At 38.8% G+C, this 19,973-nt stretch overlaps 1 protein-coding gene across 1 annotated transcript in view; it reads left to right on the top strand.

Annotated features, from left to right (window-relative positions):
- dscamb (Down syndrome cell adhesion molecule b) overlaps positions 1-19,973 on the top strand; it is a 254,521-nt gene that overhangs the window by 216,319 nt on the left and 18,229 nt on the right. Inside the window, exons 18-27 of the mRNA XM_088345171.1 lie at positions 1,130-1,276; positions 5,445-5,600; positions 6,540-6,679; positions 9,934-10,087; positions 10,170-10,287; positions 12,330-12,496; positions 13,277-13,375; positions 14,250-14,438; positions 14,522-14,812; positions 19,444-19,620. Of these exons, the coding sequence (XP_088201297.1) occupies positions 1,130-1,276; positions 5,445-5,600; positions 6,540-6,679; positions 9,934-10,087; positions 10,170-10,287; positions 12,330-12,496; positions 13,277-13,375; positions 14,250-14,438; positions 14,522-14,812; positions 19,444-19,620 (1,638 nt within the window). The remainder of the gene's footprint in view (positions 1-1,129; positions 1,277-5,444; positions 5,601-6,539; positions 6,680-9,933; positions 10,088-10,169; positions 10,288-12,329; positions 12,497-13,276; positions 13,376-14,249; positions 14,439-14,521; positions 14,813-19,443; positions 19,621-19,973) is intronic.

Here is a 19,973-nt window from a genome sequence, read left to right on the forward strand (position 1 = left end):
TACCGCTTTGGTCTGGCAGAGGGCGCTAAAACAGTTTTTAGAAAAAAGCGATAAAACAATGTTATGTACAGACGCTGCCTTACTTACGAACAAGTTGGATTTGTTCGTAAGTTGCTTCAAGTGCTATATTTTGTATGTTTAAGGTTTATATAAGTATGCTTAAGGCTTGTATACGTAACCTGTGTGGTTTTGAACTATTAAATAAACATTTTATAAAATAATATGCTCTATAAAGATACATAAAGTTAAGTTTTATTTACTTTTGGAATGAGCTTCAACAGTGAGGTCACTTTCTCCTCCGTAAAAGAAAGTGGCTGAAAAAAAGCGATCCAACCATTTTCTCAACCGCATCAAGCTTTCTTATTCCAATTTCATTTCAAATGAAATGGCTCGCCTCTTCTTTACACTTGACACCAATGGATATAGTATCAACAAACATTCATCCATTATGTGCACTGCTTACCCTCAGTAGGGTCGCAAGGGGGGTGGAGCTTATCCCAGAGTGTAAACCCCCTCAAAAGGAAAAAACAAACGGTAGTATTTTAAGAGACGATTGTGTATTTGCAAAAATCGAACAGGAAACTCTTAACAGACACTTGTTACAAGGACTCCAAGTACAATCTTCAAGGTAGTATTATAGAGCATTTCTGGGAAAGTACACTAATAAGAAAGAATACTTTCAGCAAGTAAATACTTCATTAAATTATTATATTTATTTATAACAATTAAAGAGTAGGGTGATTATCAAAGTAATAATGGCACTTACTTTTAGTGAATACGGGCTATGCAACTAAATATGACTTGTCTCGGGTTGGGGGTTAGATCCCTTGACTACTAGGGTCGTTGAAGCTCCATTTCTGACGGTGTGTCTTGGGGAAGTACAGCCTGGTGGCGCCCATCACTCTCCAGGCCAACTTGTCCACGATTGATGCGGTACTTTTACCCAGCGTTTTAATTGGTACAATGCTGCCACCAAGCGGATTGTTTTAAAACAACATCACTCATTGGGAAAGACACAAAACATACAAAACAAAACATACAAAAAAATCCTCTAAAATGCGATTTATATTCATATTTGTTTATGCATTCAGTTTGGAGTTGAGATTAATGTATATGTTTATTCGTTTAGTTCCATCCCGGCCTCCTGAAAATGTACTGGCGGTGGCCAAATCCCCCGAGGTGATCTCACTTTCCTGGATTCAGCTTCCAAGAGAAGCTCTCAATGGAAACCTGCAGGGCTACAGAGTCATCTACTGGGCAAACTTGCCTGATGGAGGTAATTTGCTGTCAACCTCCAGGGCTCCATGCCCTTACAAAATGTTGTATTTTCCCTTTCAAAATACAAAATCATCTTACACCATATTTTTTTTTTCAAACGTGTTTATTTATGTAGTTTAACATGTTATATTGTACATCTCATCTCTCATCTCTCATTAGCCGTACCGCTTATCCTCATTAGGGTCGCGGGGGGCTGGAGCCCATCCCAGCCATCTCCAGGCAGTGGGCAGGGGACACCCTGAACTGGTTGCCAGCCAATCGCAGGGCACACGGGGACAGACAACTCACTCGCTCGCTCATTCACACCTAGGGACAATTTGGACCGACCAATTCACCTGAAATGCATGTTTTTGGAATGTGGGAGGAAACCGGAGTGCCCGGAGGAAACCCACGCAAGCACGGGGAGAACATACAAACTCCGCACAGGAAGTCTGGAGCTGGATTTGAACCCACAACAGGTTCCCGAGACATTAACTGTGCCGCACAAGCGCTAACCACTGCGCCGCCGTGCTGCCCTATATATATATATATATATATATATATTGTACATGTGTTTCGTTATATCATAAATATTGGTAATTAACATTTTATTGTGAGATACTGAGTTGCTCGACATGAATGAGGTTTATTATAAGAAAAATTCAAAAATTAAGTAGCTTGGACGTTCACTGTAGAAGGAAAAAATACATGCAAATATAATTAAGTCGAAAAATAAATTTTCTTATTCAAATTATGAATTCATTTTCTGAATTCAATTATTGTTGGTAATATACTGGTTAAAGAGATAACCACAAACCTGTCTTTTTTCCTTTTCTCCTTTTATACTTTATTTTTTTCTTAACTTCTTTATACAATATAATAATTCGTAATATCATATAATAGAATAGAATAGAATATACCTTTATTGTCATTGTTACAAAATGGGTTAACATATTGTGACAACGAAATTGGGCATGACACTCCAGTTTCAAACATTCATAGTGAGGTAAAAAAACAAGAAGATAAAGGAACAGAGAAGCTAAGGTTATAAAACAAGGAGGATAAGGTTATAGTTATAATTTACACAATATTTACACAAGAAATGTCGGCATGAAGGATGTTACATACAGTTTGGTATCGTAAGGGTTCGTGCAATATGCAATATGCAAGTAATTTAATGCATCAAAGCAAGTGAGCTGTTTGAGAGCCGGTTCTCTAAAAATAGACGGACTTCCTTTCACTACATCAAACCGCTCGCTTCGTTTGCAACGAAAAAAAGGATACCGAGATAGAGGCTACCGCGGCGAACTCGTTTGACTTGATTTGTCGTTTCGTGATAGTCGGTGTGTTTTTCCGTACAGATTTTCTCGTACGTCGTACACGTCTTAAAATGCATAATAAACGTACTTTGTACGGCAAAACCGTACAGATTGACAGGTATAAAAATAGTATGTTGGATCCCTGTTGTAAGCACTTCATTTGTTATTTAGTTTTTTAAAATGTTTTTTAGTAGTTCTGAAATCGGATTTTTATTGAAGTTATGTAGTTTTTGGTAGTATTAATTTTTTTTAAAGTTTTAATTTGTACTATTTTTGTAGTATTTCTGAAGTGATTTTTACACAGTATTTCCATAGTAGTATTTTTTTTTTTTAGTATTTCTGTCATACTTTTGTTGTATTTCGAAAGTAAATCTTTGGTGTATATCTGTAGTGTTTTTGTAGTACAGTGTTACTGTAGTTTTATGTTGGGGGAGTTTTTGTAGTATCACTATAGGTTTGCAGTATTTCGGTTTTAAACCTCTTGTAGTGGTATTTTTTATCAATATTTCTTTAGTAGTTTTTTATGTTATAGTATTATGTATTGGTATTTTTTTTTAGTATTTCAGTAGAAGTATGATGGATGTATTTCTAAGCATTACTTTAGTAGTATTTTTGTAGAATTTTTGTAATATTTCCATTGTAGTATTTTGTCATAATCTTTAGTATGTTCGTAATATTACTGGAGTTGTCTTCTTGTAGTATTTTGGGAGTAAATAATTTAGTAGTAGTATTCTCTAATAGAGTATTACTGTAGTAGTATTTTTGTAGTAATTTTATTAGTAATTTTAATTAATTATTTTTTTTAGAGTGAAAGCAAAATAATATATGAGGTCTCCGTTTTTAAGCACTATATTTGATAGTTTTGTAGTTAATGTGTAATATTTTACTGCATTTCTGTAGAAGTATTTTCTGGAGTGGACACCCAAGTGACAATGCTGGTACCAAAAAAGTGAACCACTCTTGGGGGCCCCCTAGTGGTTCGTTTGATTTCTTTCATCCGTTTTTTCTTGATAATTTAATTCCAGTTCAGGTTTATTAAAAATAATCAACTGGGAATTTTAAATAAAGATTTCGGTATTTTTCTTAAAGTTTTCTTGAATGCAAATCTTAAGAAGGCTGTCTCTTTTTCATTTTCGGATAAATCAGGGGTGACAAAGTCAAATTGATCGAGGATTAAATAGAAAAAAGACGTCTACAAGCGGAGGGCTGATTAGACGGAATATTAAAAGTAAAATGATGAATAGTGATGTGAAATTTAACAAATATACCATTATCCTCGTTTATTGCCTATTGGAAGTCATGTGCGTACTTTGAGGTGTCCTTAAAAAGTTTTGAATAAATATTTTCTCTACCAAAAATGTGTTAGAAATGTACAGCTGAGTTCAAAGAGCCTTTACATATTGTTCTCACCGCGGGTATCTCATTTGATCTTACTTCTATCATCTGTGTTCCGTCCACGGAGTGCGTTAGGCTACAGGAGAGGAAGCGGGGAGATGGAGGGAGAGTGATTTTACACGCGTGCTCGAGGTTTGTTATTATTCTAGGATGAAAATGGTGAAAGTAAGAAAAGTACTGTTTCAAATACAGTCCAAACAACAACAAATATGAAAAGAAGAGAACATCTATGAGAGACATGTTCGAGCGCCCTTCATACAAATAGCTTGACAGAGGATGCAATTATGATTTCAGCCAGAAGATGACGTCAGCAAATAAAATACTGTATGTTGAAGTTACAGACAACACCTTTAAAAATAACCCATGATGGCCAAGATCTGTGATGTAGAAACATTTATTTCTTCAACATTTTAATGCAATTAAATAATTTAGTATACATCATTTGTTTAATTATTAATAATTGTCAAAATCTGTGATGTTTCAGGATCAAAGTCAACCTATTGCTCACCAAAGCCCTTTACATTGAGATTATTGCTCTCCTCAAATTATAATCCCGAAACTGTTTTTTTTTTAACAGAGGGAGCAAATATTATAAAACAACTTTGTGTCCCAAAACCATAAAAAATGTTTTCAATTAATATTGTGGAATAAATCTGCGAAACGTTTTGGGTGCACGGTTTTCACAGGGTACAGGGAAATTGAAGGGGTTTGAGGCTCACTAGGTATTTTTCACTGATCATTTATACACTTGATATCTACTTGAGGATTATTAATATTCCTAGTGGTAGTAGTATTAATATTTTTTTCTATTGTGTCTTATAATATGAGGTGGTTTGGTGTGTGAAAATACTGGATCTGTGGGACACTATTCCTCAAATAGAGGGTTGGATTACATAAGCATATGTTTCTTCCTTCTCATTTTCAAACATGTTACGTTAAGATGTTCTTGCCTTCTTGTTTTGTTTTTTTATGTTCTCTCATGTTGAAATAAAGTTGTTTTCATTCACTCATACATCACACAAACGTGAAATCTCATCTCTCATCTCATCTCATTAGCCGTACCGCTTATCCTCATTAGGGTCGCGGGGGGCTGGAGCCCATCCCAGCCATCTCCAGGCAGTGGGCAGGGGACACCCTGAACTGGTTGCCAGCCAATCGCAGGGCACACGGGGACAGACAACTCACTCGCTCGCTCATTCACACCTAGGGACAATTTAGACCGGCCAATTCACCTGAAATGCATGTCTTTGGAATGTGGGAGGAAACCGGAGTGCCTGGAGGAAACCCACGCAAGCACGGGGAGAACATACAAACTCCGCACAGGAAGTCTGGAGCTGGATTTGAACCCACGACAGGTTCCCATGACATGAACTGTGCCCCACAAGCGCTAACCACTGCGCTGCCGTGCTGCCCCAAACGTGAAATCAATTCTCTAATTCTCTTTCTTTATTCCAATCACCCCCGATCTTCTAGAACTCGGTGAAATCAGGAACGTAACCACTGGTCAGCCGTCTTTGGAGCTAGATGGTCTGGAGAAGTACACCAACTACAGCATTCAGGTGTTAGCCTTCACAAACGCTGGAGATGGTGTGCGCAGTGAACAGATCTACGTGCGGACCAAAGAGGATGGTATGCGTAGAAAAGAATCACCCATTTTTTTGTATTCTTCTTGTATCTGCATTGCACCATTACATGGAAACATGCTAGTCCACGGGTGTCAAACTCGTTTTAACTCGGGGGCCACACAATAGAACAAACATTCTGTCGGGGGCCGGAGTAGTAGATTAAAGAGAAGGAAAAAGAGATAAAGAAATAAGAGAAAGAGGGAGGGAAAAGGAGAGAGGGCGGGACAAAGAAAAAGAGAGAGAGGGAGAGAGCGTGAGAAACAAAAGATAAAAAGTCGTGAGAGAGGGGGGAAAGAAAGGGAGAGGAAGAAAGAAATCCAAAGTGAAATAGAAAGACAGGAGGAGATAAAAGAGAAAAGAAAGCGCGATGGGTATGAAGAGAGAAAGAGAAAAGAGAGAAAAGGAAAAAAGGAAGTTAGAGCAAAAGAGGTTAAAAGACACAGAGAGAGAAAGAGACAAAGAGCAACAAAGGAAGAGAAAAATAGAGACACAGAGAGTGAGAGAGACAGAGACAGAGTGGGAGAAAAGGGGTGGAAAAGAAAGAGAGAGAGAGAGAGAGAGAGAGAGAGAGAGAGAGAGAGAGAGAGAGAGAGAGAGAGAGAGAGAGAGAGAGAGAGAGAGAGAGAGAGAGAGAGAGAGAGAGAGAGAGAGAGAGAGAGAGAGAGAGAGAGAGAGAGAGAGAAGAGAGAGAGAAAGAGAGAGAGAAATACAAGTACAGTGTCTTTGTGAGAGGCTCCTGGCTTTGGCAACATCAAGTGGACATATTTCAACCTGCAGCTTCTTTTTCTCTTGAGCTTCTCTGAGTGTTGTCTCGCGGGCCGGATTCAATCCCTTAGTGGGCCTGATCTGGCCCACGGGCCGCCTGTTTGACACCTGTGTGCTAGTCGATAGTGCCCCCCCCATACTATTGCACCCTTATTCTGACTTCATTGTGTCCTCCTAGTTCCTGGTCCCCCGGCAGGTGTAAAGGCGGCCGCCTCCAGCAGTTCCGTGGTTTTTGTCTCCTGGCTGCCTCCTCTGAAGCTCAACGGCATCATCAGGAAATACATCGTCTTCTGCTCGAACCTGCATCCGATGGTAATAGTGTTTGTGTTCCACAGGATCGATCCTCTCACGCCGTAATGCATCAATCTGGTTATTTATCTGTGCAGACGGGTTGCCCACTATCCTGGACGGATCCCGCCATATATAAGACCAAATTTATAATTATAAATATATGCCTAAAATAAATAAACATATTGATAAAACAGCTGTTCTGAGGCCATGGGATCGAATCCTACTGTGCAGAGTTTGCATGTTCTCCCCGTGCTTGCGTGGGTTTCCTCCGGGCACTCCGGTTTCCTCCCACATTCCAAAAACATGCATGTCAGGTTAATTGGCCAGTCAAAATTGTCCCTAGGTGTGAAAGAGCGAGTGAGTTGTCTGTCTCTGTGTGCCCTGCGATCGACAATACAGTGGAACCTCGGTTCTCGACCATAATCCGTTCCAGAACCCTGTTCGAAAACCGATTTGTTCGATCACCGAAATCCTTTTTCCTATTAAAAATAATGTAAATCGTTTTAATCCGTTCCAACACCCTGAATGTTTACCTTGAATGTTTAACGTAAAGCTAACCCAGGCTAATCGTACGTTCGCGTTATCGTAATCTTCCGTAATTACGCTAACATGAACGTGTGAGAATAAAAAAAAGGATAAAGAAAAGAATTATGAATAGGATTTCTTACCTTTGTGGTGGTCAGCAGAAGGCGCAGGTGGACCGTGGGGAGAGGAAAATCATCAAAAGTTTTTCAACCTCTTCCAAAACTTGCGGCCGTTGCTTGCTTATAGCACTCACTCCCTTAGCCACATCACTAGATTTCACAGCCTCCAAATTCTTTAGTATCGTACTGATCGTAGATTTGGCCATGCTGTATTCCCTAGCAAGATCAGACACTCGCACACCTCCTTCATATTTTGCTATTATTTCTTTCTTAAATGCAATAGTTGTACGCACTACTTTTCTTTTTTCACCTGTAGCAACTTTGCTGCTTGCACTGACTTTCTTCGGAGGCATAATAAGGGGCTAAAACACCCGTACGCCGCTCAGCATCGCACCCTAGCGTACACACTCACGCATCAGCGGCGTTCGAACTCCGATTTTTGGACCGAACAGCAAAGCAAAAATTTCTCATAATTTTTGGTCGGACTCCCATTTGTTCGAACTGAGAGGCGTTCGAAAACAGAGGTTCCACTGTAAGTGTCGCTAACCAAAAACACAAAATGCTGTATTCAACCGGAACCGAACCCGGGTTGCAGCGGTGGGAGCACCGACACCTAATCACTAGACCCACAATGCTATGTAAAATCTGGGTAAAAAGATTTGATTTAATCCTAGTATCAGATACTTTTTACTAAGGGCAAGAAACACTGTTTTGCATGGTACATTTTGTTCTGCATTCTGATTGGTTAAACCAAGGATTTGGCTGTCAGGCATTTTAATCTGGGCCTCCAAATGTTAGAAAATTAACTGCAATAAGTATATAACGTTTGGGGAAAAAATAATAAAAAATGTTGATTCTGTGGCACAGTTGTCTCCAATGTCCCAAACATTAAAGTAGCCGGCCACATTTTTCTGTTTGTGTGTCTGTCCACCCAAGAAAAGTGGGAGGAGTACATATTTGACCACCATCTTTCACAGGCAGTCAGTTAGGTTACCCTAGATGTGAAAAATGCCCCCACAAAAAGCTGACAGAAGTCTCCATCTGGACTCAGTCTTACTCTTTGGGTTTTCCATTATCATGGTTTTGCTATTTTTTTCAACCCGTTGCAACTACTTCTCCAAAAGTTTGCCCACCCCTGGGTTGAACAGTCAATATCTTCTGTCGTTACCAGGGTTATAAGCAGTGTCCCCTCTAAGCTGCGCACGTGCGCGATTGCGCACTGCTGGCACATTCTCAGCGCGCAAGAAAATCTAGCCAGCGCACAAAAATGAGGGCTCAAAATTATTAATTAAGAAGAGACTTAAGTCAAAGTTACAGTGCATGAAGGTCAAAATACACGGGTTCCCCTGACGTTGTGTCCTAAATGCGGTATTTTGAAGTTGAGTCAAAGTAGAACGAAGTTAAGTAAAGTTAGTAAAGTTTGTCGAGAACCGGCTTCTTTGGCTCGGCTCACTAAAAGGTACCGACTCTTTCGGGTCCTAAACGGCTCTTCAGGTTGTTTTTGCTTCTTTAATCCCAACATGACCAAATATTATGTAAAATTATGCACACAATGGACAAAAAAGAAATAAATACCAAAATGAAAAAGTAGTGAAAAGCTGAGAAAAAAAAAGAAACAAAAGGAAGAGAAAAAAAGAAAGAAAAATTTAGAAAAAAGCCAGAAAAAAAGAAAAGAAAGAAATGTTGGAAAAAAGTAAATCGAGAACAAAAAGAAAAAATTAACAGCTCGGAAAAAATAAACACAAAGGAATTTTTAAAAAGTAGAAAAAAACACGGAAAAAAGAAGAAAAAGTTTGTGTTGCATTCAAATAATTTCCAATTATATCAAGTGAATATTGTTGCCAACATTGTACTTCTACTCAAAAATGTGATTAAGTACAGTTCTGTATCTTACAACCGACTAAATAAGCCCCCAAAAATCTTAATATTATGTGACAAAATATGTCAGGAAATAAAAAGAAATGGATATCTTGTGAAAGAATTGTAAGAACAAACCATGTTTGTAGGCCGTACAACCTTTGCAATAGTACATAAGGCAATTCATTCAAAAGTGAAAAATATTTTTTCATTGCCGGAAACTCAGCAAAATGTAACTTGATGTCAAGTTTTGAACATGTTTGATAATGAATTATCTTTCCACACTTGGGGTTATAGAATAGAATAGAATAGAATATACCTTTATTGTCATTGTTACAAAATGGGTTAACATATTGTGACAACGAAATTGGGCATGACACTCCAGTTTTACACATTCACAGTGAGGTATGAGCCAAGAAGATAAAGGAACAGAGAGGATAAGGTTATAAAACAAGGGGGATAAGGCTATAGTTATAATTTATATGGTATTTACACAAGAAATGTCGGCATGTGGGATGTTACATACAGTGTTGTCGTGATACCGTTGGTATCGTAAGGGTTGTGCAATATTGCATTTGGTGCAAAGTCATTATGGTTGCTCACTGTTGTTTCAAGCGTTGTGTAAACGCTCAGACCCGTGGAAAATTAGAGGGAATATTGGTTGTAAGGCGCATTCTCAAATTTATGTTTTTTTTAGGCAGCCTTATAATCCGGAAAATACGGTAATAATCCTGCATCTTTGCAGTGATACAGTAATTTCTCTGCTTCTCCAATTTGCAGGTGATGAGCGAGTTTGAGGCCTCTCCCGACGCATATTTCTACAGGATCACCAATCTGGCTCGAAACAGGCAGTACAGCATCTGGGTGGTGGCCGTGACAGCTGCCGGACACGGCAACAACAGTGAAAAGATCACCGTGGAGCCTCTCGCTAAAGGTACAGTCGACCTAGAATCCACTGCGTCCCTTGCATCCTTCTCCTGATGTTTTTCTTGTCGCTACTTGTGTATTGTGTTTAGCTCCGGCCAGAATTTTAACCTTTAACGGTACCGTGACCACTCCTTGGATGAAGGACATCGTCCTGCCGTGCAAATCTGTCGGTGACCCTCCTCCCACGATCAAGTGGCTCAAGGGAAAGTATGTCAGCATACACGTACACTCAGTACTTTTAGACGATGTCGAATTAACATTTATTTTGAACAAGGACCGGCACAAGACTTTATGGGGCCTTAAGCAAAATTAGATTTGGGGGCCCTATTACTTGATCATTTGCATACCTACTAGTACTCATTCCATGTTCTACTCAAGGGTGGGCAACTATATGGAGTCAGGGGCCGCATGTGACATAATATACTTCTTTTTAAATGGACTAATCATTTGTTATTTAGTTTTGAAGTATTAATGTTGGTTTTTTGTGTGTTTTTTTGTATTTCTGAAGTCTGATTTTTATTGAAGTTCTGCAGTTTTTCTGTAGTGTCACTGTAGTTATGTATTTGTACTATTTGTGTAGTATTTCTGAAGTGATTATTATGTAATATTTCCATAGTAGTATTTTTTTAGTATTTCTGTAGTACTTTTGTTGTATTTTGAAGTAGTTTTTGTGGTTTATTTGTAATATTTTTCGTAGTATTTTTGTATCAATACAGTAGTTTTATGATTGTAGTATTTTTTGATTTTTTTTTTTACATTTTTGTAGGATATCCATATTAGAATGTCTGTTGGATATCTGGGGTATTTCTGTAATTTTTGTGGAATAGTGTCACTGTAGTTTTATTTTTGTAGTATTTTTGCGATATTTCCGTGGGAGAATTTTTGTAGTATAAGTGTAATTTGCAGTTTCTGTTGTAATCATCTTGTAGTAGTGTTTTTGTCGTAATATTTCACTAGTACTTTTTTATATTATACTATTATGTATTAGTATGGTTTTATTATTGTAGTTGAAGTATAATTGATGTATTTCCTAGGCAGTATTGTAGTAGTATTTGTGTTAGATTTTTTTGTAATATTTCCATAGTAGTATTTTGTCACACATCTAATTTTTGTATTATTACTATAGTTGTCTTTTTGTAGTATTTTGTAAGATAGTATTACTGTAGTAGAATTTTTGTAGTAATTCAAAGCAAAATAATTTATAAGGTCTCTGTTTTTAAGCACTACATTTGCTATTTAGTTTTGTAGTTATTGTGTAGTATTTTTTTTTTAAGTATTGCCTGCGATTGGCTGGCAACGAGTTCAGGGTGTCCCCTGCCCACTGCCCGATGATTGCTGGGATGGGCTCCAGCACCCCCGCGACCCTACTGAGGATAAGCGGTGCAGCTGATGAGATGAGATGAGATGAGATTGGACACGCAAAGTGACAATGTCGGCACCAATAAGTGTAGCCAGTCTTGGGGGCCCCCTAGTGGTTGCGGGGCCCTAAGCAGCTGCTTTGCTTGCTTATGCCTTGGGCCCGCTCTGATTTGAACATATGCACAACAAAGAGTAGTACAGTACACAGGGTTGGGTAGGGTTACTTTTTCTTGATTACTTTCAATTACTGTTGGATTACTCCAATACCAAATATGCTAATACAAGACAAATGAAACTAAATATGAATAAAATGATGACTCACAACACGTGGTAAGCTTTCTCTCCTGGCTTTGATCTCTTTGATCTCCGGCAAAACTAAGATAAATTGCGACAGAAACAACATTAAAATAAATCCAAACAGCTTGCCAATATCATTTTTGCCGTTCCATGTATTTTGTTACTCCCCAAGAATGCACAAAATTTAGTAATTTTATTCATGTTTAGTTTCTTTTGTCTTTAATTAGTATATTTGGTATTGGAGTAATCCAAAACAAATTGATAGTAATCAAGTTAAAGTAACCCTACAAAAACCCTGTGCACAACACAGAGTAGTACAGTACAGTATTTTTCAAGCAGTATTCCCTTGTCCAATTTGTGTCAGAATGAGCCCAAATTTGTCACAAAAATCAAATCCACTTTAAAGGTATAGTGAGAATAAGTGCAGTGCATACTAGTTAAAATAACAAACAACAGTGAGGGATAGTTGTCAAAATAAGGAACTAGCAATCTCCTTTACAGGTGTCTAATGTTAAAAACATAATGAACTCATCAGATAGTAATATGTATATGTATAGTTTCTATGATTCTTGATTTTTTATTTTTTTTTGCAGTACCAATGGGACCCCCACATCAGTCCTTGTGGATGGCCGAAGGAGCGTCCACGCCAACGGAAGCTTCATCATCCGCACGGTGAAAGCCGAGGATTCCGGCAACTACAGTTGTGTGGCTAGCAACAACTGGGGATCAGATGAGATCACGCTCAACCTGCAAGTTCAAGGCAAGCCTTAATCATGACTATTTTGTGGGAAATGATACATATCCATATTGGGATATCGTACTATACATCCCAAAGTTAGGTGGAAAATTAGATTTTTACAAGAGGGACAGATTCACCTTTCTGATGTTAATTGCTTAATGATTTGCTCATTTTAAATATTATTCTTATTATTCAAGATGTTTATTTATTCAAGAATTATTAGTTGGTTGGTTGGTTGGTTGGACTAAGGTCGTAGGGGCACCATTTCCTGTGGTGTGTCTTGGGAAAGTACAGCCTGCTGGTGCCCATCACTCTCCAGACCAGTGTTTTTCAACCTTTTTTGAGCCAGGGCATGTTTTTTACATTGGAAAAATTTTGCGACACACCGTTAACCAAAAATGTTAAATGTTATAAAATGACACAGAACAGTATGATTAATTAAAACATACAAACTCCGCATAGTAAGTCCGGTAGCTGGATTTGAACCCACACAGGAGGTTCCCAAGACCTTAGAACTGTGCCGCACACACGCTAACCACTGTGCCGCCGAGCTGCCCTTATTAAAAATATATTTTATTTAATTTACCTATTTATTAAAACAATCATTTTTAATAAGTAAACTGATAAGAGAATACATCAATGGATTATGAACTTGCAAGGAGAACAGGAGAGAGCTCAAACTTCAGATAAGGAATTCCAACCAATTTGGGGGTGGGGGGATCAAGTTCAAATCTAGCAAGAAAATAGCCTCACGTTGCAGTGCATTAAGGTTTCCTTATTTCTTTATGTCCCTTCCCTCAGTGCCTCCTGATCAACCACGTCTCACAGTAACAAAGACCACCACCACTTCCATCACGTTGTCATGGATACCGGGAGACAATGGCGGCAGCTCTATCAGAGGTGAAGACACCCTTGCTCTTCATTTTCAATGTAGAATGTAGATGCCATAAGCAGTTTATGAACAAAACAATCTGCAGATCTTTATGAAAGAGAAATGTACCTTTACATTTCTTGAAAATTGGCAGTTTCTTTAAACATCTGTAATTTTTTGCATGAAAACCTGATAAGATCTCACTCAGTGAGTATCACTAGCAATTATTTAAATATATTCGGTATTTGTTGTTTAATATACCTCCATATATATATATATATATATATATATATATATATATATATATATATATATATTGTAATATATTATAATTCTGATATTTATTATGAATTATTTTCTTTTTATGATGTATTTTTTAAATTAAAATAAGAATTGTCTTTATTCTGATCGATAAAAATGTAGTAAAAGACTTAAATGAAAAAAATAAGACAGACAGATTGTTAGGAATTAAAAAATATATTTATTGTATTATATAATACATATAAAATCTATTACAACTACATTAAATATATATCAGAAAGTATACTGGATTTGTAATACATTGGAATTGCTGTCATTTATTTGTTATTATTATGGTATACACTTTAAATATAGTAAATATAATGATACTATTAATAAATATTATTTATTATTATGTAATATTATAAATTCAAATGTATTTATGATGTATTTTAGAATAAAAATGATCATTCTCTTTGTCATTGACAACAATGTAGTGAACATTGTCTACCATGAGATTAGACCTGGTTTTAAGGCTAAACATGAAATATAATACTTAAAAGAATAAAATAAGATAAACAAAAATGTGAAAAATTAATAGAACGCAAGAAAAAAACTATTGTATCATGTAATATCCATATTGTGTCATCTTTTCAACGGCAGGATACATCCTGCAGTACTCAGAAGACAACAGCGAGCAGTGGGGCAGTTTTCCCATAAGCCCCAGCGAGCGTTTCTACCGTCTGGAGAACTTAAAGTGCGGTACCTGGTATAAATTCACCTTGACAGCCCAGAACGCCGTCGGACCGGGTCGAATCAGTGAAATCATCGAAGCTAAAACTCACGGGAAAGGTACAACCGATCGATAATATGAATTGTGCTGATTGAGTCCAAAGTCGGGTTCCGCTCTACCATCCGTTTTGTGTTCTCCTCAGAACCGCAGTTTGCCAAAGAACACGAACTTTTCACCAGCATCAATACTACGCGGGCTAGACTCAACCTGGTGGGCTGGAACAATGGCGGTTGTCCAATAACTTCCTTCATACTTGAGTACAAAGCGGTGGACTCGGCCACTTGGACCACGGCACAGCGAACATCTCTGACCAAGAGCTACATCCTGTACGACCTTCAGGAGGCCACCTGGTACGACTTGCAAATGAAGGTCATCAACAGTGCTGGCTCTGCAGAAAAGAAGCTCATATTTGCCACTCTCAATGCTGATGGAAGTGAGTTCAAATGCTTTATTGTGGAAAAATATAAAAGGGATTGAGTAACAGTGTTTACTATAAATTAAGGACTATAAGGCACTGGCGTGGGATGAGTGGTTACAGCGTCCACGGCACAGTTCTAAGGTCATGGGATCATATCCAGCTACGAGCTTTCCTGTGCGGAGTTTGCATGTTCTCCCCGTGCTTGTGTAGCTTTCCTCTGGGCACTCCGGTTTCCTCACACATTCCAAAAACCTGCATATCAGGTCAATGGCCAGTCCAAATTGTCCCTAAATGTGAATGAGCGAGCAAGTTGTCTGTGTACCCTACGACTGGCTGGCAACCAGTTCAGGGTGTCCCCTGCCCACTGCCTGAAGACAGCTGAGATGGGTTCTAGCCCCCTCGTGACCCTACTGAGGAGAAGCGGTGCAGATAATGGATGGATGATTGCCACCTAGTGGATCAGTTTGAAGTGCAATGTGATTTTCACAAATGAGACACTTCTGAGTTGAATGACCCTAAACCAGTTTAAGTGAGATGAAAAAAAACAGAAGCTCTGAACCTAAAATGGCCACTGTTTACACTAATGTTCAATTTGGTCGACCTGACATACAAGTTTTTGGAATTTTGTAAAAAAACTTGAATATTTGAAGAAACAACAGTGTAAAGTAACAAAAAACTGATATTCCTTAGAATACTCTGACATAATCATCATAGATTGCTATTGGGCAGTTGGTCGAAAAAGTCAAAAGGTCACTTTTGAACCACTTAAAACATTTAAGGTCTACATGTCAAGTCAAGACAAGTCATGTTTATTTCTGACGCCCTTAATCACAAAGAGTCTCAAAGGGCTGCACAGACCACAGATGAGTTCAAACCACAGATTATTATTACACCATCCCCTGATCTAAAACCTACACGAGGGCAAATAATAAACAGATATTGTCAACATAAAATATAGGTTACTCATATGCTATAGAACAGAAGTGTGTTTTAAGCCTAGATTTAAACATTTCTACTGAGGTTGCAGATTGAATCTCAGGGGGAAGAGCATTCCTCAGCACCGGGGCCCGAATGCAGAACGCTCTCGGACCTGCGGATCTCTTCTTGGCTTTTGGGATCACTAGTAGACCAGCATTTTCATAGCGAAGGCTCCGGACCAGAACATAGGGGGAAATTTAATCCGAAAGATATGAGGGAGCAATTCCATGCATGATTGTGTATACTCCCAACAGAACCTTAAAATCACATCTTAAGCTAACAGGGAGCCAATGCAGGTAGCTAAAATCGGGGTAAGGTGATCAAACTTTTAGTCAAAAGCCTCGATGCAGCATTTTGTACGAGGTGAAAGCGCCGCATCTGACTGAGACAGCATAGGGCGAATTTTAGCAATGTTGCAAAGATGGAAAAAAGCTGTTCTAGCAATATTCTTAACGTGTGTTTGAAAGGTCAAACATGATGCCTAAATTTTTGACTGATTCACTCAGGGTAATATTACATTTGTCAATGTTCAGAGCAGTTTTTGAGAACCAGTCACAGCATTAAGGTGGACCAATGACTAACATTTCGGTCTTTTCAGAGTTAAGGCGCAAGAAGTTGAGTGACATCCATTCTTTTATATCTGTGAGGCAAGCCTCAAATTTCCACAGTTTAGTGTGGCAGATTCCTCCATCGGAAGATATAGTTGAGTGTCATCTGCTTTGCAATGAATATTATACTTGCGAATAATATCACCTAATGGAAGCATGTAAATGCTGCAAAGAAGGGGGCCAGGTACTGAACTCTGTGGAACATCACAGGTAACACTAAAGTGCTCAGATGTCATTTCACCATATTTAACACAGTGCGTCCTATCTGTGAAGTAGGATCTGAACCATAAGAGGACAGTTCCTGAGAGACCAATCCATTTTTCCAACCAGCCTAGCAAGATATTACGGTCCACTGTGTCAAAGGCAGCACTAAAGTCCAGCAGCAGCAAGAGTGATGAAGTGACGGAGTCCATTGCCTGTCGAAGATCATTGGTTACCTTAATCGGGGCTGTCTCAGTAGAGTGCTTAGCCCTGAATCTTGATTGCATTGATTCAAAAAGATTGTTCTTGGATATAAAATCATTCAGCTGCTGTGCCACAACTTTTTCAAGTAATTATAGAAAGAAACAGTAGATTTGACACAGGTCTATAATTACATAAGCTTTCTGGATCAAGGTTGGGTCGTTTCAGTGTAGGTTTAATAACAGCGGACTTAAAAGCCGCTGGAACTACACCTGAGGAGAGTGATATATATACACATGTCTTTGCTGTAAACAGTTATACGTCTTCCTGAGTAATTTCAAAATCATCAGCGCGAGAAAAAGCAGCTCTGTTTATCGATTTGTATAGCTCTATTGTGAAACAGACGCCATTCACACTGAAAGGACCTTTTTTAAGGCAGACAGGCAGGAGGCGAAGGAAGTGCCTCACTCCACGCTACTCATTAATTTACTCCGAGGGCTTTTGCTGGAAGATTTGAAGCGTCCTGTCAAGATGGTGCATGGGAGCGAGGATGTGCTTTTCTCTGCATGTGGGCAAATATGATTTTTGTGGGGGAGCTTGTCAGTTTGACAGCTCAGCTGCCGGAATAAAAGCAAATAGTCAAGGCGGGTCTCACGCCGATTTAGGCAAAATGTCTTCTCTGTAAAGGAGGACAAATGTCTCTTTGTTTTGAGATGCTTAATGTAAGTGCAGTAAAGGCAGTACATTCTATTCTATTGTTTTCTTCTCAATTTATGAACATCAGACAACAATGGGGCAAACTCAGGTCAATACATAATTTAAATCATTATTCAATCGATAAATTAATCCTTAGAAACGAGTTATATATTGAGCTTTTCCCGGTTTCGGAGCATCACATCAGTTTATAAATATTTTTATAAAGAGAGGAGATGAAAAACCTTGTAATCAATCTCATAATCTAAAGTTTGGTCACAAGACAATTTAAGTGAATTATATTTACCACTGGGCATCACGGCGGATGGGTGGTTAGTGCACAGCCCCACGGTGCACCGGTTTAGGGTTCAAGTCCAGCTAGAGTAGCCTCCCCGTGTGGAGTTTGCATGTTCTCCCATGCCTGCGTGGGGCACTCCGGTTACCTCCCACATTCCACAGACATTCAACTCTGTTAATTAGCCAGTCCAAATTGTCCCAAGGCGTCAATGATCGAGTGACTTGTCTGTCTCTGTCCGCCCTGCGACTGAGTGTCTGACAGTTCAGGGTGTCCCCTGCCTCCTGCCCGAAGATATCTGGGATGGGCCCGAGCACCCCGTGACCCTACTGAGGATAAGCAGTGCTGATAATGGATGAATGGATATTTACCATTGTAGAGGTTCATGATATTTTATTCAAGTCAGGTCATGGCGGCTGAGGGGTTGGCACGTCTTCTGCCATTCTGCCCAGGGTTTGCATGTTCTCCCCGCGCTTGTGTGAGTTTCCTCCAGGCATTCTGGTTTCCTCCAACGTTCCAAAAACATGCATGGCAGGTTAATTGATGACTCTGAATTGTCCCTCGGTATGAATGAGCGTATGAGTGACTTGTTTGTCTCTGTGTGCTCTGAGACTAGCTGGCAACCAGTTGATGGCGTCCTCTGCTCACTGCCCGGTCCAGCATAGCATAGCACACCTCTCCCAAGGCCCTATTTGTTTCTTAAGCTAATGGCTGACTCACTCTTACTATTTCACTTTTTGTAAAGTTTACAGACATCACAAACAACCTTTACACACATTTTCACATATTATCATTCCCACAGTAAGTGTGTTCCCAGATGATAAATGTCAGTCTCACACGACACAATTTAACTGAGATGGGCTCCTGCTCCGCTACTGAGGATAAGCGGTGCAGATAATGGATGGATATAAGTCAGGTTATTTGTATAGTCCTCAATAACAAGAAGTTTCAAAGGGCTGAACATAAAACACTGTGTCCCAAGTATCAACAAATATACCACTTCAAACTTCTCTCCCTCCCGCAATTACTTAAAATCGTTTAGGCTGATTTTGGCCATTTTTTTATTTTTCTAAATAGTGTTTTCAAAACCAGGTGAAGGCAGTTATTTTGTCTCAAAATTCTGCAAAAGATGATCCAGCATTTTTAATTTCGGCGCAGACGGCGCAGGGCGAGGGAAGAGGGAATGCTTGCGCTCACCGCTCACCAAATCAAACTGCTCTTTGGCATACTTTACAGTTTTTTATGTGGATTTCATCACAAGATGTCTCAACAGTGCATTATCCTTATTTTATAAATGTTTTCTCACTTTCCTCATGTTGAGGTTTTTGAGTTTTTCCTTGCCCTCATGTTGGTTCCAGATCAGGGGATGATATAATAATATTCTGAAAAATAGTCTGTGTTATAACCTGTGCAGCCCTTTGAGACTCTTTGTGATTAAGGGCTATACAAATAAAAATGACTTGACTTGACTTGACTTAAATATCACACGGTGAAATAAAATGTGCTGAATAATAAGCTTTTTTTCCGTAGAGCGCGTTTAGCGGTTTTGTTGAATGGCTCTTTCCCAAAATATAATCAAAATATTTTGCTTTTATGGATTTCGGAGTCAAAAAGGTTCCCGACCCATGCTGTAAACCCTTGTTAAATGTTCTCTTTTTGTATTTTTCAAGGTACCATCCCTCCTCTGCTGAAAACTGGTGATCCAATCTCGGACAACATGTCCGGCAGCGGAGGTCTGAAGATGGTGGTGACCATCACTTCCATCCTCGTGGTGGCTGTCCTCGTCTTCATTATGCTGATGGTGCTCAAGAGGAGAAGGAGGGAGCAAAGACTGAAAAGACTCAGAGGTTGCTTTTCTTACCATTATCCAATGAATAATCACATCATTATTATTATCATTATTATCTGAGACGTTTACTAGTTGAATTGTTATCATTTCTTATGTGATTTTGCCCATTATTTGTTTTAATGAATATTAATAGTTATTATGATCATTATTATTATTAGTATTATTATTGTTTAGTACAGTGGTACCTATTTAGATGAGCACCTTTAAAGAAGATAATTTTGATATACGAATTTCATTTGGAAGAAGTATTGTCTCCGCATATCACGGAAAATCCAGGTTACGAGCATTCCCAAAGGCTACCACTAGAGACCGCCAGAGACCAGTCACCCTTTATGACTGCTCACCCCTAAT

Source organism: Urocampus carinirostris, chromosome 10 (assembly GCF_059441175.1).
Source record: "Urocampus carinirostris isolate Australia breed hairy pipefish chromosome 10, RoL_Ucar_1.0, whole genome shotgun sequence".
In the NCBI taxonomy this organism is placed as follows: Eukaryota; Metazoa; Chordata; class Actinopteri; order Syngnathiformes; family Syngnathidae; genus Urocampus; species Urocampus carinirostris.